The sequence below is a fragment of the Haliotis rubra genome, unplaced genomic scaffold (genome assembly GCF_003918875.1).
Source record: "Haliotis rubra isolate DU_JTF1 unplaced genomic scaffold, ASM391887v1 Scf523, whole genome shotgun sequence".
In the NCBI taxonomy this organism is placed as follows: Eukaryota; Metazoa; Mollusca; class Gastropoda; order Lepetellida; family Haliotidae; genus Haliotis; species Haliotis rubra.
In genome coordinates this window covers 111,990-139,263 of record NW_025767217.1, presented here as the reverse complement: position 1 = coordinate 139,263, position 27,274 = coordinate 111,990, and the positions used below count along the sequence as shown (strand labels likewise).

The 27,274-nt window shown below is 40.4% G+C and overlaps 1 protein-coding gene and 1 long non-coding RNA gene across 2 annotated transcripts; one reads left to right on the top strand and one right to left on the bottom strand.

Annotated features, from left to right (window-relative positions):
• Positions 1-8,109: 8,109 nt before the first annotated feature.
• Positions 8,110-25,504, bottom strand: LOC124252757. The gene is made up of 3 exons (XR_006892023.1): positions 25,494-25,504; positions 21,598-21,602; positions 8,110-8,205 (listed from the first exon to the last, which is right to left on the bottom strand). It is a non-coding gene; the product is annotated as an uncharacterized LOC124252757 (long non-coding RNA).
• On the top strand, positions 23,188-23,938 carry LOC124252755. Its single transcript, XM_046686408.1, has one exon. It carries the CDS (start codon positions 23,223-23,225, stop codon positions 23,769-23,771), a length of 549 nt encoding a protein of 182 aa, XP_046542364.1. The 5' UTR covers positions 23,188-23,222; the 3' UTR covers positions 23,772-23,938.
• Positions 25,505-27,274: the final 1,770 nt, after the last annotated feature.

The following is a 27,274-nucleotide window of genomic DNA, read 5'->3' as shown; positions in this document are numbered from 1 at the left end:
TAGAGCTAATCATTATCAAATAAACAATCCTAAACAGTAATACAGAGTAATTGTGAGATATATTAAACGACGCCACGTTCCACATAGACCTAACGGTTTCGCCGAGGGTCGAACATATAGTTAAGGTATCTACAGTAGATTACAGTTAATATAGAATAGCAATGGTAAAGATTTGTCAAAGTAGAAGAAAGTAAAGTTTCTTACCTGAGTAAAATAAACAAGGAGTTTAATACACAGCAGTCACAGGATGATTTGTGACTGTGTGTCGTCCCTGTTTTATACCTATTCCAGTTATCATAGATAATCCATTTACTGATAAAGATGACGATAAAGTTGTTGTTGTGAACTTCAGTTGCTGTATCTTAATCCTATTGCCTAACTCGACTGACGATAAGGTGCCTACTGCGCATTTAAGAACTCTATCTTGGCAGGGTTGTCTAATGATTTTGATAAACGTCGGTGTTGATGATTGAAGTTCACAGTGAATTTGATTAGCCTATCTCTATCTGCCAACACATACAAGATACTGGTCTCGGACGTTCGTTATCATTGTGACCCTTGGCGGCTTGCAGATTGTGAAACGTGGTCAGTTAGTCTGTAACATTTCTGTATTTCAATAACGTATACTGTCATAACATATGTTAAAACATTGTGCTTTTCTCCCATGTTAATAGTATCCCCCTATTCTGTTAAAATTTCGTCCCGAAATTTGTATGAACAAAATGCACTATGCATATTTACACAACAAGAGATGGGTAAATAGAAATAGCTGGCAGTGTCCCTGCACGTTTCACAGAGACAACTGGTAGCATGTACCCATGATGATTAATTAATATATACGCACAGAATGGCCCCTTTAAAATTGGGTGCAAACAGCAGGCCGTTCTGAATGGCAGTAGAAATGAAGAAGGTAACGTGACTGCCTTACCTAGAGAAACATCTTTGATCGTAAGCCCTGGCATATCGACATATAGTCTCGGTCGAATCCAACCTATTATCTGAAGATTGGTGATGTTAACTGGGGCCTCTATGTTGTACTGCGTTATACATTTAGTAAGTTTGGCAATTGGTATAAAAAAGCATTTGGGACCATTTGTTATTTCCAATACGATAGTACAAGACTGTTGATAATTTTGACGAAACATCCTGAGAGTGAAGCACAATAAAAGGGAAACAATGAAGACCGACTGAATTGTAAGTACAGTAACCATGGCGTGGTCTAAGGTAAATTCGATTGACTGTAATGCCGATAAAGGGTTGAAGGGAGTAGTCGTGGGAATGTTATATTTGAATTGAGGAACTTGAACGTCTGCCTTGACCCTACTGGTCTGGAGCAGTATGAGCAGGGTGGAGATTGTGCGTATTCTCTGGAAGGTGTATACAAAAGCAAGAGTAGATGCGCATGCCAAGGTTAAGGCAATAAGTGCCAGTATGGAGTTAAGGTTGGGCCACGAAGCAACAGGGATAGCTGAACCATCAAGGATAGGTTCAGCTAAATTGGTAAAGGCAATTTTTCTGTTCTTGGCCCTTTGTACCAGTCGGGATAAACTCAGATGGTCTTTCTTATCTTGACTTATAACAGAAGTCAAAGAATGATTGAATAAGTGAAAGGGAGGCACGTCGATATTGATAGGTTCCCGGAATGTAGTATCACCACTGATAGATGCATATTGTGTGTCATTGAAAAAGGCCTGGATGAGTGCAAGATTCACTGGATGTTGAACGGAAACCGTTCTTTGAACATCTGAGCATGATGCCAAACGTGGAGGTAAATACAAATCCTTAGAAGAAAGGGAACATCTACAAGGGACAGAGAGCATGCAAAACTTACATCCCTGAATCATTCTTTGATGAGCATGACAATCAACAGCAAGTACATCTGATTCATAAACAAGTACTGAAGCTGGTGTTAGTTCCTGAAGTTGTGGAACAAGGTGGTTTATTCTGAACCTGAAGTCGCATAGTTTGCTAACATGTGATTTGTGATTGAAATATAGGGCAGAAACGCAGGACATGGAGGACTTTGTATGAAATGCTAGGTTGAAGGGGCAAGTTAACGTGTTACCGATTGAGCAAACTGCTAAGTCAGCAGTAGACATGGTGGTGAAATAATCACTGGTATCAGTCTTGATAAAATAATCAGGTAGGTCTAAAATTTGGGAGGCGTGAGAAGATGTTCTATTTATTGGAACAGGGAATGATTTCACCTTATAGATGGACAGGGGAGATGAGAATGCTGTCAGAGGAATCTTTACAGTAACATATAGTTTCAAACCATCCCTGGCAACGAGGAAATTACCTTCTCTATAGTAAGAGTTGATGACTGTATTAGCCACATGAAAACGAGGATATTGTTTGTTCAAGGTATGCTGGATTCGCCTCAGGGTATGCCCAAGCACTTGGTATGGAACAAGATAGGGTGAAAGTTTACCATTTACGAGTTCTTTGGTGGCCTGAAGGAGTTGATCCAACTGATGTTCAAGGGTCGTAGTATGGGCAATCTGGCGAGCTAAAAGACGTAGCATGCGCAGATAGTAATTTCTCATATTTGACTGTGATTTCAACAAATCTTTCTCCAATACCAGAATGGCGTCATGGTTTGATTTGACCCCATTTAGGACATTTGAAAAACGATCATTTTCTAATTGCATATAAGATGAGAGGTCATTTTCATGTTGCTTAAATGCCTTGGCCATTGCAGAGGTTTGTTTACTGAGAGAGACCATATGGCGTCCGAGTGTTTGTACATCACCTATTGTTGCTGTACCAAAAGGGACCTTTGCAAAGGATCCTACAAACCCAAAGATTGCTCGTCTTGAACGGGATGGTAGGATAGGTGTTTCTTGGATAAGATCATAAATTTGAGCACGGGTATTGTTCAGATAATGTGAGAACTGCGATTTAAAGGAAAACATAGGTGTGAAAACATGATGAACATAATGACATCTAGTTTCATTTGTCAAGCAATGGAATGCAAAGACGGGAAGATTCGTTTCAGGTAGAGGGATCTCAAAAGAGTGGAGCCAGAAATCACCTGAAATCTGTAGTGTCCTTCGATGTGTGAAGGCAATGCCATAATTTACACGAAGTACTGAGTCTTCAAGGGCTAGTGGTGAAGCAAGCAATGGTTGGAAAATGACGACTATCAGGATACAGAGGATGTTAGAGATGTGCCTCTTTCCTAAAACAAAACACAAGACATTTTGAGTTACTTAATGTGTACACCAAATAGAACAGCATATAGGGTTTGGGTGAAATTGCTGCAGACAATTTCTAGCACTTGATAACTATGCATGATCTAGATGGTGTTGACATCAATGAATTTAGGTATGAAGACACATCCCTAATCCCTGTTATTTACTTTATTTTGAGATATTTGTAGGGGCGTTTCCGTCTCTTACCTTTCATGGTGAAACGTTCGTGAAAGATTCGCTTGGATTCTTCAGTAACATGTTCAGAGGGTTCCCATGAGGGTTCTGAGTAACCAACCCACTTGACTAAATAGTAACGTTTGCCCTGTTGCATGCGTTGACGCAATAGCTTTTCAACTGGATAGTACTGGTCACTTACCTTGGGTGACTGTTGTTCACAAACAACGTCTGTGGTCTGTGAGAGTGACTGATTGGTTTCCGAGTGTTCCCCTGATTGTGACGGGGTTATGACATCTTCAGGGCTACCCTGGGAATCGTCACCTACCTTTGATACCTGTTTCTCAAAATTATCATTGGTGGTTTGAGAGAAGGTAGGTCTGTCTTCTAATTGGGAAGGAGCAGTGTCCTCTTCCAAGACATCCTGCTGTTTATCCGTGTCCACAGCTATCTGTGTACCAGGTCGATTCTGGGCAGGGTTTGTCTCATAAAATGGTTTCAACCTGTTGGCATGAGTGCGTGATGGCAGCTCTTTCAATGTTTCTCTATTTCGCAGCTGATAAGTGTCGTTTGAACACTTACTGCTGATAAGATAAGGGCCTTTGTACTTTGGTTCGAGTTTGGGTGACCGTTTCTTAACCGTGACTGGATTGGTCATCCAGACGAGGTCACCTTCATCATAAGTACACCCTTTAGCCTTGGAGTCATAACGTTGTTTCATTTTCTCCTGGACTATCTTCAAGTTTTCTGTAGCCACTGTGTTAGCAATTCTCAGGTTATCCAATACCCGTGAGACATGTTCCACTGCATTTTTACCTAACGAAGTCTTTGGTAATATTGCTGTGTCAAAGGGAACATGCATTTCCTTGCCAAAAGCATGTGAAATGGAGAGAATCCTGTAGACTGTACCCTTGGTGTCATGCGGAATGCCATCATTATCCCTGGAATCAAACTAGGCCAGTTTGAGTGATCAGTGTCACAATATGTGCGAAGGGACTGAAGGATGGTACTGTTTGTCCGCTCACAGGCGGAATTCGTCATTGGATGGTAGCTACTTGTAAGATGACGTGTTACCTGGAAGATTTCACATAGAGCACTAACAAGTTTAGACGTGAAGTTACGACCTTGGTCAGAGACAATGGCCCTTGGAGCACCATAACGACAGAATATCTCCTGATATAAAACACGTGCCACTTCTGTGGCTTCCTGGGATTTGAGAGGGAATGCCTCCGACCAACGGCTGTAGGAATCTACCACCAGAAGGATGTGTTTGTAGCCTTCAGGTGTCTCCGTCAATGGTCCAAGGAAGTCAATGTGATACCGCTCAAATGTCTCAGTGATGGGCAGTGGATGGAGAGGTGCTCTGTTAGGATGCCGTGAAACTTTGGAGACTTGACATTTATGACATGACTTGATGTAATCATGAACGTACTGATACATCCCAGACCAATAGTACTTGAGTCTGAGAGCCCCATACACTCTGTCAGCACCAAGGTGACCACCACCTGCTTGAGAATCATGGTATGAGAGAAGAGCATCCCTACGGAGGCTCTTGGGAAGGGCTAACTGACGAATGAGCTTATCAGCTGCTTCCATCTTGCGAGTACGAGGCTGGTAGAAATGGTAAAGTACCCCATCTAACATGTCATACTCATGAGCAGTGTTTTGAATCCTTTTCCTCTGGTTCATATCTTGTGGTAAAGAACCATCTTCGAGGAAATTTACAATGCCTTTGAAATCAGGGCACTGCCGTTGCATTTCTCCAATATTTTCAAGATCAGGAGAAGAGGGAGTGGAGGTTGTCTCCATAATGGTATCCACAGCCGAGATAGATGGGGATGGGGTATCATAGAAAAACTGAATTTCGAGGATTCAGGTTTTGTGTCGTGGTTGTCATTGACATCCATGGTCTGTATAGGAGGGTAGGTTCTCCTAGATAGTGCATCAGCATTGGTGTTCACTCTCCCAGGCCTGTGAACAATGTCATAGGTGTACTCTTGCAGTTCAAGAGCCCATCTATGGAGACGACTGGTAGTGTGCTTGATGCTCTGCAACCAGACTAGGGCCTTATGGTCTGTAATGATTTTGAAGGGTTTACTCGTGAGATAAATGCGGTTGCACTTGACTGCTTCTACCACTGCTAGACACTCCTGTTCACTGACAGTCCATTTCTTCTCATATGAATTGAGAGATCTTCCCCCATATGCAATTGCTCGTTCCCTACCCTGGTCATCTAACTGGCCTAAAACATAGCCGATTGCTGATCCTGATGCATCTGTGGTGAGGATAAATGGTTTCTGCATATCAGGGTAGGCCAAGACAGGAGCCTGAACAAGACTTTGTTTCATTTGTTCAAATGCAGTTTGGCAAGTGTCCGACCAGTGAAAGGGGGTATCTTTCTGTAAAAGGGCATTTAGTGGTGCTGCTAGTTTGGAATAACCCTTGAGAAATTTTCTATAGTAATTGCACAATCCTAAACAGTAATACAGAGTAATTGTGAGATATATTAAACGACGCCACGTTCCACATAGACCTAAGGGTTTCGCCGAGGGTCGAACATATAGTTAAGGTATCTACAGTAGATTACAGTTAATATAGAATAGCAATGGTAAAGATTTGTCAAAGTAGAAGAAAGTAAAGTTTCTTACCTGAGTAAAATAAACAAGGAGTTTAATACACAGCAGTCACAGGATGATTTGTGACTGTGTGTCGTCCCTGTTTTATACCTATTCCAGTTATCATAGATAATCCATTTACTGATAAAGATGACGATAAAGTTGTTGTTGTGAACTTCAGTTGCTGTATCTTAATCCTATTGCCTAACTCGACTGACGATAAGGTGCCTACTGCGCATTTAAGAACTCTATCTTGGCAGGGTTGTCTAATGATTTTGATAAACGTCGGTGTTGATGATTGAAGTTCACAGTGAATTTGATTAGCCTATCTCTATCTGCCAACACATACAAGATACTGGTCTCGGACGTTCGTTATCATTGTGACCCTTGGCGGCTTGCAGATTGTGAAACGTGGTCAGTTAGTCTGTAACATTTCTGTATTTCAATAACGTATACTGTCATAACATATGTTAAAACATTGTGCTTTTCTCCCATGTTAATAATATGATAGACCATATCCAAGTGTATCAAGGCATAGAACAGTCCATGTACAGTGATGCATAATTTTACGGGGCACTATACAAGTGCCTCAAGGCTTGGAAGATATAACAATCCATATACAGTATTATATAATTTTACAAGGTAATTATACAAGACTCGAGTACGTGATCTTCAATATCGCCATTTTGTTATCAACAGTGGCTTTTCTAACAAAGTAATCATTAAGTAAATTTGCTTTGTCAATATCATTTTCGTAAACAATTCCATCCTTTTCTAAACTCGGAAACAATTTTGATTTTTTCGATTTATTTGCGTAGTTCTTTATAATTTTCCACCAAAGTTTGCTGTCCGATACGATACTTAGCTTCTCGTCAAGTTTGGCATTGTATTCTTGTTTACATCTTCGAACTTCGGAAATAACTGTATTTCGCTGAAGACGAAAACTATGCCAGTCTGCATGCTTATTGGGATTTTTAGCTTTCTCGGTTACGTTTGCCCATTAATCGACGAATATGTCCATTCATCTATGGTTCGTCGTTCGGACATGGAAAATATACCTGTCTAAATAATGTGATACATAACAGTACAAGGTACGAGCACAACAATTAAAGAAAAGAGAGAAGACAATTAAAGAAAAGAGGGATGGGGCTGATTCTAAAACAAACAAATCGTGCTGACTATTTCAGATACGAAACATCTGCACGAGATCTAACACCAATATTGATGAAAAGTTTCGATTTACATTTTACCTGCGTGCCAACTAGCAATTTCACATTGGACATGTGTAACAAGATCCAAGCAGGAATCATTAGTGACAGCTGTCTTCATCATTCGTGATCAACAAGTTTGAAATAAGTGACACCTCACAGAGAATGAAACATGCAACAGTGGAACTCTCCTTGTGTGGTGAAATAAACATTGATTATATGTCTGAATTTGAACTGAACTGTATTTACACTCGGGTCGCGTCATTAGAGGTACATGTTTGCATCATTATGCACAGCCTACCCATCAAAAGTTTAGACTCACTAGTGTAAATGTAGACACTTACTTCAGTCTACTGTTCTAAACCAGATTTTGCAATGTATGTTCATGAGTTCAGTAAATGATGAAAATCAGTAAAAAATTCCAAATTCTTAACAAAACTTTACACCAAAACGCAGCTGTCCGAATTAGCGATATTTGCACTTGCTCTTTACCAATTTCATGCATGATCCTAGTGCAATTCATCTGCATAAATTTTGCAGTTGGTTCCCCCAAGTTAGTGGAAAAATTCATCTTCAATGTAAACACACTACAAAACAACAACAGCCTAAAGGTGTGGTCTACAACATCAGCTGCGACTGTGGCAGCAACTACAACTACCTTGGTGAAACATCCAGACTACTCAACATACGCATCAAAGAACATAAGACATCCACAAACAATGCAGACACTAAATCAGCCATTTCGGAACACATCACCAAATTTCCACAACACAGCATCAACTGGGACACTGTCAAAACACTTACAAACAACAAACATGATTACACTCAGCGGAAACTGGCCGAGGCATTACAAATACGCCGTTTTAACCCCTCTATTAACAGGGATCAGGGCTATACATCCCATCAGCCTACAACCACGTAATCCACAAATAATTACCCACTCACCCACCCTGGCTTCTCATCACATTCCTCACCACTAGCTTCCCACTAATTCACCCCCCACCACCTTGGCTTCTGCCTAATTAACTTACAGTCACTAATTGTCTTGGTAATCCCACCCATCTCATTCATGTTATATGAGCTCATCACCATGCTATTGTAGCTCATCATGTAACTTTCTTTGATGCTTTGTTTCCACCTTTGTTATTGTTATCTCTTTATCTTATCTTGTATATAAACTGGTGTACCCCTTCATTCCCCAATATGCTTGAAAACGGTATAAGAATCTATACCGAAACGTCGCCATTGTTAAAATAAAGAAGTTGATCATCTATAAAGTCTTGTCATCTCTATACCACCAACTTCTAGAATGCCACTCAAACAAAAAAAAAATTGTGTGTGTATCAAAATAAAACCATCTGTTATGTTATTTTATTTAATACAGCTCTCAACGTTATTTATATGTATTATCTATCATGTAGACAATAGAAATTAGTGCCGCAATGAAAGCACAAATAAAAATGACATTTTACAGCGTGATCCTTGTTCAGTTATTTTCCGGTGAACATTTTAGCATTAACCGTACCGTTGTAAAAACATTGACTGCCCATTGTCTGGAACTAGTCTACCTCAACGACATACCCCTCCAAACTGACCAGTTTGTTTTCACACGCATCCAAAGGTCGAACTTACGGGACCTAACCATTTGGTACACATGTCAGCCTCGCAGCACACCCGGGCCCACGCTCTTAGCCTATTTCACTAAACCTAATCAATCACTAATCAATCCTGTTAGCACTTGCTGGTACATTCATTCATTCGGTCGGTCGGTGGGTCGGTCGGTCAGTAGCTCAGTAGCTCAAGTCGATCAACATTGACATGTACGTGCATTTAAAATAACTGTTCTGACAAATATAAGAGGCACAATACTTTCGATATTCATAAAAAATCGAAGCAAATCAGTCGATTGTTCTGTTCCGGCCTTATCATTGAAAGTGTTTGTGAATCACTACCAAATGGCCGTGTTAGCGCACCCTACCCTACCGGCGGTACCCGTCACAAACACATGCAAAGGCAAGGTAAGAACCTATGGTACAAGCCAAACTAGGGAACTGAATTGAACTTTTTCTGATGCGATGAATTTGGGACTGTCTTCCACATGTCTACTATAAAACGTTCTACTTGGCCTTGACGTCCTTTGAAAGAACATGCTTTTGGGGCCTTAGGCCATGTCCCATATGAATTCATCTAATTACGATGATCGTGGCGTTTTTGTTTTTTGCGTTTTTGGAGTTTGTATTGTTCTTCGAATAATTCACAGTATTTCCTTCTCCACTCAATTTTGAACAGTCATAATGTATATTATTTTCACATCTTTTTCCCTAATGGGATCCGTTATGGGGGATAATCAGCTATTTTCTGAAGTTGACGATTTATGTTAACCTGGACTGGATGCACTGAAGTCCCCAAGTTTCATCATAGTCGCAAAAGCAGGTATCTTTTGTGAGTCATGATCATTTGCAAAAGAAATACTTTTACTGAGACCCTTTATTATGTTGCAAAAAAACCATATTTCTTAAACGTTCTTTATTCACTTATAATATAACCATAAACATTTTAAAAGCTTTACTGGGGTCTTGAATGTTGTAACCTTGATCAAACAGCTTGTGAACGCTGTCGTATGTGACGTTCTTAGAATCTTTGTAACAAGGCCATGCTTGATTGGTTTTGGGAAATGTAGACACAAATGGCTGGAGCTGCTGGTATATTGCTCGACAGAGAGGGAAAGTTGGCTAACGGAATATTGTTTATTTCGAAGTAATACAAGAATAGCAAGCACACCAACTGCTACATGTATGAGGGCAACATGCATCCGGGATGAGTACCAGTAACACTACAGTGATATTGATAAAATGATAACATTTCAAAATGGTGTCAACTAGAAATTGCGCAGTGGACACAACCGTGCACCAGGAACCATCAATGACAGCTGACGTTGTCATCCGTGTTGAACGCGTGATACGTGTACGTATTCAGGTGATACATGGACCCGAACACACCAAAACAACACGAAATGGACATGGTTCATAATTATCAAATGTCAAGCCGGAATCAACAATGACACATTGTTATCTGTGATCAACCAGTTGATATGGGTGCTACACGCACCACCCAGTGGGATACGTGTTGTACGATGACAAAAACATAAACGTATAGTGTAAATGTTAAATGTCCAGTCTAGAATAAGCGTGTATCTACTGCTCTTTCCATACAGTCTAAATGGAAAACAGTGATCAAATGTATATAAATCAATGTTAACACCAGATATATATGTTTTCATTTTTGTACTTTCAAATTCATCTTTATTTAACATGTTATTTGCATTGTTAGAGGAATTCTCATTGCCGGCATCTGACCATAGTTCCATTTTACATCTTCCATATATTCTTGTTGTTTTTAAGGCAGGCATAATGCTTACGAAATGTGTTCAGGCCTTTGTCCAAACATATGTTGAAAAACTATGAAATATATATTATTAAAGTCATGTAGTTTCTGAGTTCCTGGCCTGCACATCCAACCCGGTAACTGTATCATTAAGCCCAATGGCATTTTAATTTCAAATCTCGGAATGAGAAGAAAAATACACTAATACAAATATCCATAGCTAGTTACAAATCCAAAAGATGTCTTGGGTTCGAATTCCATTTAACAACGTTTTTCAGCCATTAGTTTCCAAATTAAGATTTATGTAATCAGAATTTATTTTTTTATTTGAACATATCTTTTTAATTCTGAACATGCTGACAAAATATAGCAGACACTAATCGTGCCAGGACGTTTTCATTCACCGTGACAATATTATAATCAACATTGACGTGAACCTACAACAATGAGATGCTCTGATTACCACACAGAACATCAGATTACCATACAGAACATCTGATTACCACACAGAACATCTGATTACCACACAGAACATCTCAAAACATCTGATTACCTCACAGAACATCTGAAAACATCTGATAACCACAGAACATCTGATTACCACACAGAACATCTGATTACCACACAGAACATCTGATTACCACACAGAACATCAGAACATCTGATTACCACACAGAACATCTGAAAACATCTGATTACCACACTGAACATCTGATTACCAAACAGAACATCTGATTACCACACAGAACATCTGATTACCACACAGAACATCTGAAAACATCTGATTACCACACTGAACATCTCATTATAACACAGAAAATCTGATTACAACACAGAACATCTGATTACCACACTCAACATCTGACTACCACACAGAACATCTGATTACCACACAGAACATCTGATTACCACACAGAACATCTGATTACCACACAGAACATCAGAACATCTGATTACCACACAGAACATCTGATTACCAAACAGAACATCTGATTACCACACAGAACATCTGATTACCACACAGAACATCTGATTACCACACTGAACATCTGATTACCAAACAGGACATATGATTACCACACAGAGCATATGATTACCACACAGAACATCTGATTACCACACTGAACATCTGATTACCTCATAGAACATCTGACTACCACACACAACATCTGATTACCACACAGAACATCAGAACATCTGATTACCACACAGAACATCTGATTACCACACAGAACATCTGATTCCCACACAGAACATCTGAAAACATCTGATTACCAAACAGAACATCAGATTACCACACAGAACATCTGATTACCACACTGAACATCTGATTACCACATAGAACATCAGATTACCACAGAGAACATCAGAACATCTGACTACCGAACAGAACATCTGATTACCACACAGAACATCTGATTACCACACTGAACATCTGATTACCACATAGAACATCTGATTACCACACAGGACATCTGATTACCACACAGAACATCTGATTACCACACTGAACATCTGAAAACATCTGATTACCACACAGAACATCTGATTACCACACAGAACATCTGATTACCACACAGGACTTTTGATTACCACACAGAATATCTGATTACCACACAGAACATCTGATTACCATACAGAACATCTGATTACCACATAGAACATCTGATTACAACACAGGACATCTGATTACCACATTACCACACAGGACATCTGATTACCACACAGAACATCTGATTACCACACAGAACATCTGATTACCACACAGAACATCTGATTACCACACAGAACATCAGAACATCTGATAACCACACAGAACATCTGATTACCACACAGAACATCTGATTCCCACACAGAACATCTGAAAACATCTGATTACCACACAGAACATCTGATTACCACACAGAACATCTGATTACCACACAGAACATCTGATTACCACACAGAACATCTGATTACCACACAGAATATCTGATTACCACACAGAACATCTGATTACCACATAGAACATCTGATTACCACACAGAACATCTGATTACCACATTACCACACTGAACATCTGATTACCACACAAAACATCTGATTACCACACAGAACATCTGAAAACATCTGATTACCACACAGAACATCTGATTACAACACAGGACATCTGATTACCACACAGAACATCTGATTACCACACAGAACATCTGATTACCACACTGAACATCTGATTACCACATAGAACATCTGATTACCACACAGAACATCAGAACATCTGATTACTGAACAGAACATCTGATTACCACACAGAACATCTGATTACCACACTGAACATCTGATTACCATACAGAACATCTGACTACAACACAGAACATCTGATTACCACACAGAACATCTGATTACCACACAGAACATCTGATTACCACACAGAACATATGATTACCAAACAGATCATCTGATTAACACACTGAACATCTGATGACCACACAGAACATCTGACTACGAAACAGGACATATGATTACCAAACAGAACATCTGATTACCACACTGAACATCTGATTACCTCATAGAACATCTGACTACCACACATAACATCTGATTACCACACAGAACATCAGAACATCTGATTACCACACAGAACATCTGATTACCACACAGAACATCTGATTCCCACACAGAACATCTGAAAACATCTGATTACCAAACAGAACATCAGATTACCACACAGAACATCTGATTACCACACTGAACATCTGATTACCACATAGAACATCTGATTACCACACAGAACATCAGAACATCTGATTACCGAACAGAACATCTGATTACCACACAGAACATCTGATTACCACACTGAACATCTGATTACCACATAGAACATCTGATTACCACACAGAACATCTGATTACCACACAGAACATCTGATTACTACACTGAACATCTGATTACTACATAGAACATCTGATTACTACACAGAACATCTGATTACCACACAGAACATCTGAAACATCTGATTACCACACAGAACATCTGATTACAACACAGGACATCTGATTACCACACAGAACATCTGATTACCACACAGGACATCTGATTACCACACAGAATATCTGATTACCACACAGAACATCTGATTACCACACAGAACATCTGATTACCACATAGAACATCTGATTACCACACAGGACATCTGATTAATTACACAGAACATCAGAAGATCTGATTACCAAACAGAACATCTGATTACCAAACAGAACATCTGATTCCCACACAGAACATCTGAAAACATCTGATTACCACACAGAACATCTGATTACCACACAGAACATCTGATTACAACACAGAACATCTGATTACCACACTCAACATCTGATTACCACACAGAACATCTGATTACCACACAGAACATCTGATTACCACACAGAACATCTGATTACCACACAGAACATCAGAACATCTGATTACCACCCTGAACATCTGATTACCAAACAGAACATCTGATTACCACACAGAACATCTGATTACCACACAGAACATCTGAAAACATCTGATTACCACACAGAACATCTGATTACCACACAGAACATCTGATTACCACACAGGACTTTTGATTACCACACAGAATATCTGATTACCACACAGAACATCTGATTACCACACAGAACATCTGATTACCACATAGAACATCTGATTACAACACAGGACATCTGATTACCACATTACCACACAGGACATCTGATTACCACACAGAACATCTGATTACCACACAGAACATCTGATTACCACACAGAACATCTGATTACCACACAGAAAATCAGAACATCTGATAACCACACAGAACATCTGATTACCACACAGAACATCTGATTCCCACACAGAACATCTGAAAACATCTGATTACCACACAGAACATCTGATTACCACACAGAACATCTGATTACCACACAGAACATCTGATTACCACACAGAACATCTGATTACCACACAGAATATCTGATTACCACACAGAACATCTGATTACCACATAGAACATCTGATTACCACACAGAACATCTGATTACCACATTACCACACTGAACATCTGATTACCACACAAAACATCTGATTACCACACAGAACATCTGAAAACATCTGATTACCACACAGAACATCTGATTACAACACAGGACATCTGATTACCACACAGAACATCTGATTACCACACAGAACATCTGATTACCACACTGAACATCTGATTACCACATAGAACATCTGATTACCACACAGAACATCAGAACATCTGATTACCGAACAGAACATCTGATTACCACACAGAACATCTGATTACCACACTGAACATCTGATTACCATACAGAACATCTGACTACAACACAGAACATCTGATTACCACACAGAACATCTGATTACCACACAGAACATCTGATTACCACACAGAACATATGATTACCAAACAGATCATCTGATTAACACACTGAACATCTGATGACCACACAGAACATCTGACTACGAAACAGGATATATGATTACCACACAGAGCATATGATTACCAAACAGAACATCTGATTACCACACTGAACATCTGATTACCTCATAGAACATCTGACTACCACACATAACATCTGATTACCACACAGAACATCAGAACATCTGATTACCACACAGAACATCTGATTACCACACAGAACATCTGATTCCCACACAGAACATCTGAAAACATCTGATTACCAAACAGAACATCAGATTACCACACAGAACATCTGATTACCACACTGAACATCTGATTACCACATAGAACATCTGATTACCACACAGAACATCAGAACATCTGATTACCGAACAGAACATCTGATTACCACACAGAACATCTGATTACCACACTGAACATCTGATTACCACATAGAACATCTGATTACCACACAGAACATCTGATTACCACACAGAACATCTGATTACCACACTGAACATCTGATTACTACATAGAACATCTGATTACCACACAGAACATCTGATTACCACACAGAACATCTGAAAACATCTGATTACCACACAGAACATCTGATTACAACACAGGACATCTGATTACCACACAGAACATCTGATTACCACACAGGACATCTGATTACCACACAGAATATCTGATTACCACACAGAACATCTGATTACCACACAGAACATCTGATTACCACATAGAACATCTGATTACCACACAGGACATCTGATTACCACACAGAACATCAGAAGATCTGATTACCAAACAGAACATCTGATTACCAAACAGAACATCTGATTCCCACACAGAACATCTGAAAACATCTGATTACCACACAGAACATCTGATTACCACACAGAACATCTGATTACAACACAGAACATCTGATTACCACACTCAACATCTGATTACCACACAGAACATCTGATTACCACACAGAACATCTGATTACCACACAGAACATCTGATTACCACACAGAACATCAGAACATCTGATTACCACACTGAACATCTGATTACCAAACAGAACATCTGATTACCACACAGAACATCTGATTACCACACAGAACATCTGATTACCACACTGAACATCTGATTACCAAACGGGACATATGATTACCACACAGAGCATATGATTACCACACAGAACATCTGATTACCACACTGAACATCTGATTACCTCATAGAACATCTGACTACCACACATAACATCTGATTGCCACACAGAACATCAGAACATCTGATTACCACACAGAACATCTGATTACCACACAGAACATCTGATTCCCACACAGAACATCTGAAAACATCTGATTACCAAACAGAACATCAGATTACCACACAGAACATCTGATTACCACACTGAACATCTGATTACCACATAGAACATCTGATTACCACACAGAACATCTGATTACCACACTGAACATCTGAAAACATCTGATTACCACACAGAACATCTGATTACCACACAGAACATCTGATTACCACGCAGGACTTTTGATTACCACACAGAATATCTGATTACCACACAGAACATCTGATTACCACACAGAACATCTGATTACCACATAAAACATCTGATTACAACACAGGACATCTGATTACCACATTACCACACAGGACATCTGATTACCACACTGAACATCTGATTACCACACAGAACATCTGATTACCACACAGAACATCTGATTACCCAACAGAACATCAGAACATCTGATAACCACACAGAACATCTGATTACCACACAGAACATCTGATTCCCACACAGAACATCTGAAAACATCTGATTACCACACAGAACATCTGATTACCACACAGAACATCTGATTACCACACAGAACATCTGATTGCCACACAGAATATCTGATTACCACACAGAACATCTGATTACCACATAGAACATCTGATTACCACACAGAACATCTGATTACCACATTACCACACTGAACATCTGATTACCACACAAAACATCTGATTACCACACAGAACATCTGAAACATCTGATTACCACAGAACATCTGATTACAACACAGGACATCTGATTACCACACAGAACATCAGATTACCACACAGAACATCTGATTACCACATAGAACATCTGATTACCACATAGAACATCTGATTACCACACAGAACATCAGAACATCTGATTACCGAACAGAACATCTGATTACCACACAGAACATCTGATTACCACACTGAACATCTGATTACCATACAGAACATCTGACTACAACACAGAACATCTGATTACCACACAGAACATCTGATTACCACACAGAACATCTGATTACCACACAGAACATATGATTACCAAACAGATCATCTGACAACCACACAGAACATCTGATTACCACACAGACATCTGATTACCACACAGAACATCTGATTACCACACTGAACATCTGATTACCACACAGAATATCTGATTACCACACAGAACATCTGATTACCACATAGAACATCTGATTACCACACAGAACATCTGATTACCACATTACCACACTGAACATCTGATTACCACACAAAACATCTGATTACCACACAGAACATCTGATTACAACACAGGACATCTGATTACCACACTGAACATCTGATTACCACACAGGACATCTGATTACCACACAGAATATCTGATTACCACACAGAACATCTGATTACCACACAGAACATCTGATTACCACATAGAACATCTGATTACCACACAGGACATCTGATTACCACATTACCACACAGGACATCTGATTACCACACTCAACATCTGATTACCACACAGAACATCTGATTACCACACAGAACATCTGATTACCCCACAGAACATCAGAACATCTGATTACCACACAGAACATCTGATTCCCACACAGAACATCTGAAAACATCTGATTACCACACAGAACATCTGATTACCACACAGAACATCTGATTACCACACTGAACATCTGATTACCACACAGAACATCTGATTACCACACAGAATATCTGATTACCACACAGAACATCTGATTACCACATAGAACATCTGATTACCACACAGAACATCTGATTACCACATTACCAAACTGAACATCTGATTACAACACAGAACATCTGAAAACATCTGATTACCACACAGAACATCTGATTACCACACAGAACATCTGATTACCACACAGGACTTTTGATTACCACACAGAATATCTGATTACCACACAGAACATCTGATTACCACACAGAACATCTGATTACCACATAGAACATCTGATTACAACACAGGACATCTGATTACCACATTACCACACAGGACATCTGATTACCACACTGAACATCTGATTACCACACAGAACATCTGATTACCACACAGAACATCTGATTACCCAACAGAACATCAGAACATCTGATAACCACACAGAACATCTGATTACCACACAGAACATCTGATTCCCACACAGAACATCTGAAAACATCTGATTACCACACAGAACATCTGATTACCACACAGAACATCTGATTACCACACAGAACATCTGATTACCACACAGAATATCTGATTACCACACAGAACATCTGATTACCACATAGAACATCTGATTACCACACAGAACATCTGATTACCACATTACCACACTGAACATCTGATTACCACACAAAACATCTGATTACCACACAGAACATCTGAAAACATCTGATTACCACAGAACATCTGATTACAACACAGGACATCTGATTACCACACAGAACATCAGATTACCACACAGAACATCTGATTACCACATAGAACATCTGATTACCACATAGAACATCTGATTACCACACAGAACATCAGAACATCTGATTACCGAACAGAACATCTGATTACCACACAGAACATCTGATTACCACACTGAACATCTGATTACCATACAGAACATCTGACTACAACACAGAACATCTGATTACCACACAGAACATCTGATTACCACACAGAACATCTGATTACCACACAGAACATATGATTACCAAACAGATCATCTGATAACCACACAGAACATCTGATTACCACACAGACATCTGATTACCACACAGAACATCTGATTACCACACTGAACATCTGATTACCACACAGAATATCTGATTACCACACAGAACATCTGATTACCACATAGAACATCTGATTACCACACAGAACATCTGATTACCACATTACCACACTGAACATCTGATTACCACACAAAACATCTGATTACCACACAGAACATCTGATTACAACACAGGACATCTGATTACCACACTGAACATCTGATTACCACACAGGACATCTGATTACCACACAGAATATCTGATTACCAAACAGAACATCTGATTACCACACAGAACATCTGATTACCACATAGAACATCTGATTACCACAGGACATCTGATTACCACATTACCACACAGGACATCTGATTACCACACTCAACATCTGATTACCACACAGAACATCTGATTACCACACAGAACATCTGATTACCCCACAGAACATCAGAACATCTGATTACCACACAGAACATCTGATTCCCACACAGAACATCTGAAAACATCTGATTACCAAACAGAACATCTGATTACCACACAGAACATCTGATTACCACACTGAACATCTGATTACCACACAGAACATCTGATTACCACACAGAATATCTGATTACCACACAGAACATCTGATTACCACATAGAACATCTGATTACCACACAGAACATCTGATTACCACATTACCACACTGAACATCTGATTACCACACTGAACATCTGATTACCAAACAGAACATCTGATTACCACTTAGAACATCTGATTACCACATATAACATCTGATTACCACACAGAACATCTGATTACCGCACAGAACATCTGAAAACATCTGATTACCACACAGAACATCTGATTACCACATAGAACATCTGATTACCACACAGAACATCTGATTACCACACTGAACATCTGAAAACATCTGATTACCACATTGAACATCTGATTACCACACAGGACATCTGATTACCACATTACCACTCTGAACATCTGATTATCACACATAACATCTGATTACCACACAAAACATCTGATTACCACACAGAACATCTGATTACCACATAGAACATCTGATTACCACACAGGACATCTGATTACCACATTACCACTCTGAACATCTGATTACCACACAGAACATCTGATTACCACACAGAAAATCTGATTACCACACAGAACATCTGATTACCACACTGAACACATATTATATCTTATTAATGCCCCTCTTATATATGTTAAATTATTATGGCAGTTCACTGTGTAAAATGAACGCGACAGGTACATTTAATATAAATAATGGCACAGATGTCAGATAAAATGTTGATTCTTCATCAAGGAACCAATTTCAACGTATCACATGAGTGTATTTTTACAACAGATAGAATGAATGAATTGGGAAAAGAAGGTTGATCAGTGCATTGCGTTTTTCTCTTTCTTCTTTTCAATTGTTGCAGGGGTGTTTGTGAGGTGACGTTTATTCCAACATATCACACACACACACACACACACACACACACACACACACACACACACATATATATATATATATATATATATGTAAATAAATTATTCAATTGTAATTTCTTTCAATGTAAACATATGCATTTTACTAAATGCACTTTGTCTTCAAGCCTGGGCATCGGATGTCCAATTTCCTGTGAAGAAAACTCGCTCCCATCAGCCGATCGCCGATATCGGCGATATACGAGTCATTCTTTGCACCCGCACTGAACAAGTACCAATGTGTGTGACTGTCCCTCGCTGTGTTGCGACGAGTCCATGGCTCGCTTCATCCGAGTTAACCTCTGTTCAAAACACTTGAGTTACGTGCTGGCGGTGTTCAAAACTGACATTTTATGTATGACTCTATTTCACTCGCTCGGTAGCGGCTATTGCACTCTTCACAAAAAGAAACGCATAGGCAATTTTTAGAATAATTTATTGCCATGAGGCCATGGCAAGACAATGACGTTCGAATTGGCAAGTTAGCGAACCGACGAACCGTGACGCGTGCTGTATGTGAAGTAGCGTTGTCATGCTGGAACAACTCCCTTTGTCGGTCCATAATCGGAAGCACGTGGCGTGCAAGGACGTCGTTGATGTGCCGATTTGCTGTCAAATTCCGCTGAACCACCACTAAATCAGATCTTTGTGTGCTGGATATCGCACCCGACACTTCTTCCACCGAATCTGTCGACTTGTCCAATGGAACTAGGGGCAAAACATACATCTCCGACGGTAAGCACGCTGTCGCCGGTGAAGAGGAAATCGTGGTTCAGCTCGGCACAACATGACAATAGGTGGTGATATGTGTCACCCTAGTAGCGTGTGTGACCTCATTGGCTTGAATGCAGGCAAACTCCTACGCACTGAACTCGTCAGTCTCCTGATGACGTCACGTGAAATGAGTCACGCAAGGTTGTTGTCGCCGTCGAATTTGTCTGTCCATGATATCCCATTGGTACTCTGTGGAATAAAGGTCTGGCGAGCTGGCCAGGGTAACCCATGAACCACGAGGGTATAGGACCTCATCTCTGTAGCGTACGGCATTCACGTTACCTTCACTCATGACCAATGGCGTTCTCTCGTCATTCGCACATGCCTCCCCACACCAAAGGGTACGAGCTCTTGGACGCAACAACAGACAGTACGTTCTCCTCTTTGACGACAAACAGCTATCTGCCATCAGAATGGAACACACACAACCTTCTCTCGTCGGTGGAGAGGACTCGCTGCCAATTATGACGTTGCCAACGTTCTCACCCATTTCAGTCTTCGACGTTCACTGGTCAACGGCGGGCATCTGTGGGCTCTGACTGCCTTTAGTCATCTTGCTACTGTCTGTCTGCTGACCACACGGCTGAACGTATTCAAGGTCGATGACGTCACAGGCAAGAATCTATTACGCAGATGGTCAGGGGGCGTGTTCATCCTTGGTCTGCCTGTTTTGGCCTGTCTGTTGTCAGACCTGTTATTCTGAATATCTGGACCAAGTTGCCTACAGTATTACGGAAGCAATTCAATGTTCTTGCTACACATGCAGGGCTGTGCTACCCCCACTGGCAACATTCCTTTGACCCTCTAACGTTGTTCTTTTGTTAATCTGGGCATTTCTTTTGAGGTTTTTCTTAACACTCCATATCTAACATTTGAAGTGAAAGTTTTTATACCGTTGTGCATGTGCGATTTCTAAACACTCAAACAATGTTCTTGCAAAAATATCACTTATTCATATCTCCCGTGCAAAACCGCAGTCATTACACGGACTCTGCGTGGTTTGAGGATTGGATTTGACTTGGTTAAGTTCAGGTGTCTTTAAACAATTTTGTTTAAGTTTCCAAGTTACCTTTGGACGTTTGGACACATGAAATACCTTCCATATACACATAAGTTTACAACTCAATAATGGGGAGAAGATAATATACTAGTGAAACGTGGATTTGAAATAACTGTTGAGAGTATTTTCCATTTTTATCAGATATATCTACTAAAAGCACAATCGATTGTATCAAGTTATAACGTTGGCATGTTGAAAAGAATTACCAACAAACACCGTTGATTCCAGATGCTCGTGAAAAGGTGACAGTAATACTATCCTACCTCATCGGTGGCGATCGTCACAAACACATTCAAAGGCAAGTCAATTGTATACCTGAACAATTAATAAAGACGGGATCAGAAGGCAAAAGACAAAATACGGACATTGATTGTGTTGGGTCAAGACTTCTGAGTCAAAAGAAATGTATGGCTTAACCCCACACAGTGTTGCAAAACGAACACATTTCTTAAACGTTATGTTTCCTAATAACCACATTTGTTGTAACCAGGCTTCTTGAATCCTAAATCGTCCATTTTGAATTTATAATGAGGTCCATGGTTTTGAGTCTATTTTTAGACCATCAGTCTTTGTCTCAGGTCTATAGTGAGATCTATGGTGTGAACACCTGGTGTGTCTATTTTTAGACCATCAGTCTTTGTCTCAGGTCTATAGTGAGATCTATTGTGTGCACACCTGGTGTGTCTTTATTTAGACTCGGGTGGGTAATATAAAGCCCCCCCCGAACAGCCCTCCATATCATTCTGACTTCAGTCGCCAGAGACATCGTACGGATCTTATGTTCTTGACTCTACTGGTAGCTGTTTACCTCGAAGATGGAAACCATTCACCGTGAGAGTTGTGATAACGAGGTCCTGGTAACACTTCCAAATCCCAGATGCCATTTACATCTGGGGGACGACGTCTATGTGACAGCCAAGACATGGAATGGAAAACTAGAAATTCATGTGAGGAAGTACGAAGTGTACCCGAGTGGCAAGACCTACCCAACCAAACGAGGCATCGTGCTTACCTTGAAACACTGGCTGGAAGTGTCTAGTGTTCACATGCAGCTGAAACAGCAGGGAAGGTACTCACACGTCCATGTTGGAGGGAACATGTACGCTTCCTGGGACGACAATGGTATTGATGTGCGACAGTGGGAGAATGATCAGAAAAGTGGTAGAGTGATACCTACCAACCAATGTATTCTGTTGTCCCTAGATCAGTGGGAAAAGCTGGTAGATTGTGTAAGAGTCATGTCAGACTTTGTGCCAGAACTGAAGGACAGGGTACCCTGTATGCTTCAGGACGATCATCAAAACCAGATGGGGTACCTCCAGTGTTCCTTTTGCAACCCTAGTGACTACAGTTACTGGGTGTAAAGCCATTCTTGGTTTAGACGCTGTACTGTGTGGACGTGTTACCATTGGTCTGGGGTATCATGGATGTGTGTGGACATTACCCATTCGACAAGACTGTCGTTGCAGATTGCTGTGCAATCAAGACTGAATGGACTTCATTCCAGAAAAGACTCGATTCGTTTAAAGACTGGCCAGTGCAGATGAAACAGAGTCCTAGTCAAATGGCTCAGGCAGGATTTGTGTACTTAATCAGAGGGGACGCTTGCAAGTGTTTTCAATGTGGTCTCGTTCTCAAGAACTGGGAAGTAGATGATGATCCCTGGGCCGAACATGAAAAATGGTCTCCACATTGTCCGTATTTGGCCCTGGTGGGAGTACCTCAGAAAGAGGTGACCCGTTGGGGTAGTCATGTGGATTTGCAACCAAGAGTGTGATGTAAAATGTGTGACTATTGGAAATAAATCAATGTTAAGAGTATGTCTGCCTTGGTTGTCTATGTATAGTATAAATAGAGGTTGACTCAATACTAATCTCACTGAGATCCCAACCGCGATAAGAGTTTGTTTGCTTGAAATAGTATGGCTAGGTACGTGTTGAAGCATTACGAATTTTTAAGGTTCATGTTAATGTTTCAAGACATTGAGGAGATTCGACAAGACATCTTAGAAATGAACAGAGAACAGATTCTTGCCATCAATGGTATTATCAATAGGTTATTAAAGGGAAGATTACCAGTGACTCGATATGAAAGGCGTCGTTTCCTGAGGAAAAATGATAGAAATAACTATCTAGCGGTGTTACGAAGATTAGTTCACCCCCTGTGGACGACAGACAGTAGGTGGAAGAGTCTTTTTGCCAGCAACATGCCAATCGTAGTATTTGTTTTGAAACCACAGTTTGTCAATGCACTTAGAGATGATGCCATTCAAAATGCCTGGTTGTATGATAGAGCATTGGCTTAGTATGTTTGGTACACCCGGTTTAGTTTGTCATAGTAGTGCATCCGAACCATCCTGGCAGCGATGTTGAAAGCTATACCAAGGTCAATGAAGATATCTATATAACAGGCCACAAGGACTATCTAACTTCATTTAGCCGTGGACCAGTGACAGTGACGCATCACCTCAGACCGCCTCCGTTTTCATCATGAATAATCCACGATACAAACTCTTCGGTCCGGATGCCGAAAAATGGACACGATTTTACATGCTCAGGGCTGAAGGGAAAGGAGACCCTTATCATTCTATAACACGTGGAGGAGAAAAATCTGCCATGTTGTCTGTTGAACGATATTTGGAACTGTATGATCCAGAGTGGAAGAAAGACAAACAAAAACCAGAAACCACAGAACAACCTAAGATTAATTTCGTTACCCCTACTCAACAAGTGGTCGAACAAGCCAAGGCTCTTATTCAGATGCAGAAGAAAGGGGAATCTAAAGTTGGAAGTTCCTCCCAGTTTCCCATGAAGAAACGGAAGACGACTTTTTAGATAAAAGCAGTCAGTAGACATGGTTCCCTGCCATTTAGACTCGGACCACCATGCAGTCAACAACGTGTCCCGTGTGCTATATGACTTTTTCCAGGACAGACAATATGTTGAGACATAGAAGACAGAAACATCAACAACCCTCTCCTCCTCCTCCTCCTCCTCCTCCTCCTCCTCCTCCTCCTCCTACTTCTCCTCCTCCTCCTCCTCCTTCTCCTCCACAACCACAGCAGCAGCAGCAGCAGCAGCAGCAACCACATTCATCAGAAAGTATTACCCAGGCATTGGAAGAATGTAGGTTGCGACATCCATTCACCATGATTGTCTCAGGGCCCACCTCCTGTGGGAAAACCTACTTAGTGAAACAGATTCTAGAAAGGATGAACATTAAACCTTATCCTGAACGTATTATATGGCTCTACAAACGATGGCAGCCCTTGTATAATGCCATTCAAACCCATGTTTATCCCTATGTGGAATTTCATCAAGGCATTCCTTCTGATCTCGAAAAGGATGCATTTCTAGACCCCCATGTGGTGAACGTGGTTATCCTCGATGACTTAATGTCTACTGCCAGCAAAGATCCACGCATTACAGATCTGTTTACGGAAGGAAGTCATCATCGTAATCTCTCAGTGATCGCCTTGAACCAGAATTTGTATTTCAGTAAGGATCCCACACAACGAAGAAACTGTCATTATCTGCTTCTGTTCAACAACCCTATCGATCAACAACCCATCATGACTTTGGCGAGGCAAATGTATCCAGGTAACACAGACCATTTCATGGAGCCGTTTCAAAGGGCTACCCAGAAGCCTTATGGCTACTTGTTGGTTGATCTAAAACCCCAAACACCACCCCATAGGCGACTTTGTCCCAATGCATTCAATTTAAAAGGACACCTCCAAGCCAGGGCAATTCAGTCCGAGTTAGATGTTCAGCGTGAGCAGACGTGTGAAGAAAACCTCTCAACCATGCCAACTTGTGATGCCTGTGGACTCGTGTTTCAAGATGTGCAAGATTTGCAAAAACACAGAAGAAACTGGTGTCCCGAAAAGTCTTCAGTGGGTCCTCCTGGGATACCCCAAGTGAAAAGGCAGTGGGAGGAAGACAACAACTTCTCACCTGTAAAGAGACCACGTCCTCTGTCGGATTGTGACTATTGTGGTCAAGTGTTTAGCACTAACCATAATTTACAAAGACATTTACACGATAAACAATGTCCTGAAATGGAAAATGAGGACGATGATGTTGAATCATTAAGCGATGTCACACATGGCAACAGGAAAAATAAGATGGCTGATCTCGAAGAGCAAGGTATAAGACAAATGTATTCACGTACACGTGAGCTGAATAAAGACTTTTTGGATGAGAAACGACAGCTGTACATAAAAAGAGGTTTAAACGAAGACATGATTCAAGCCAAACTGAACAAATTGATGTGGAGCACGTTTAAAGAGACGTATGCCCGATTTATTACTTATCTGTACCATATGCAGTATGGTCCAAAGACAGAAGGAATACTGAAACAAGTAAAAGACACAAATAATATGTATCATGAAGTGATTTCAAAATTGTACCAATATAAGTCTTGGGTCGAAGGCATGACCGAAGATGAAGACATAACATCTGATGAAGAGAGTGAAGGACAGGTGGATGATGATGAAGGGTAATAAGACAACAGATGTAAAGTAGGCATTTGGGAGAGCTCCTATCCTAATGTCTACTCATTCGAAACGGAGCTAATAAACAATGAAATCTGTATATCTCTCTTGTTTCTTAATGTATTGTACCCCTGGGTTACCCTTCAGTAACCCATGCTTGTCATAAGAGGCGACTGACGGGATCGAGTGGTCAGGCTCGCTGGTTGACACATGGCACATGGTGTAGAATGACGCTCATGCTGTTGATCACTGGATTGTCTGGTCCAGGCTCGATTATGTACATTATGTACAGACCACCTCCATAGAGCTGCTGAGAGTGTACTAGACTCACTGAATGTATTGCTGTAGGATTGACTGTTGTACAATTCTTGG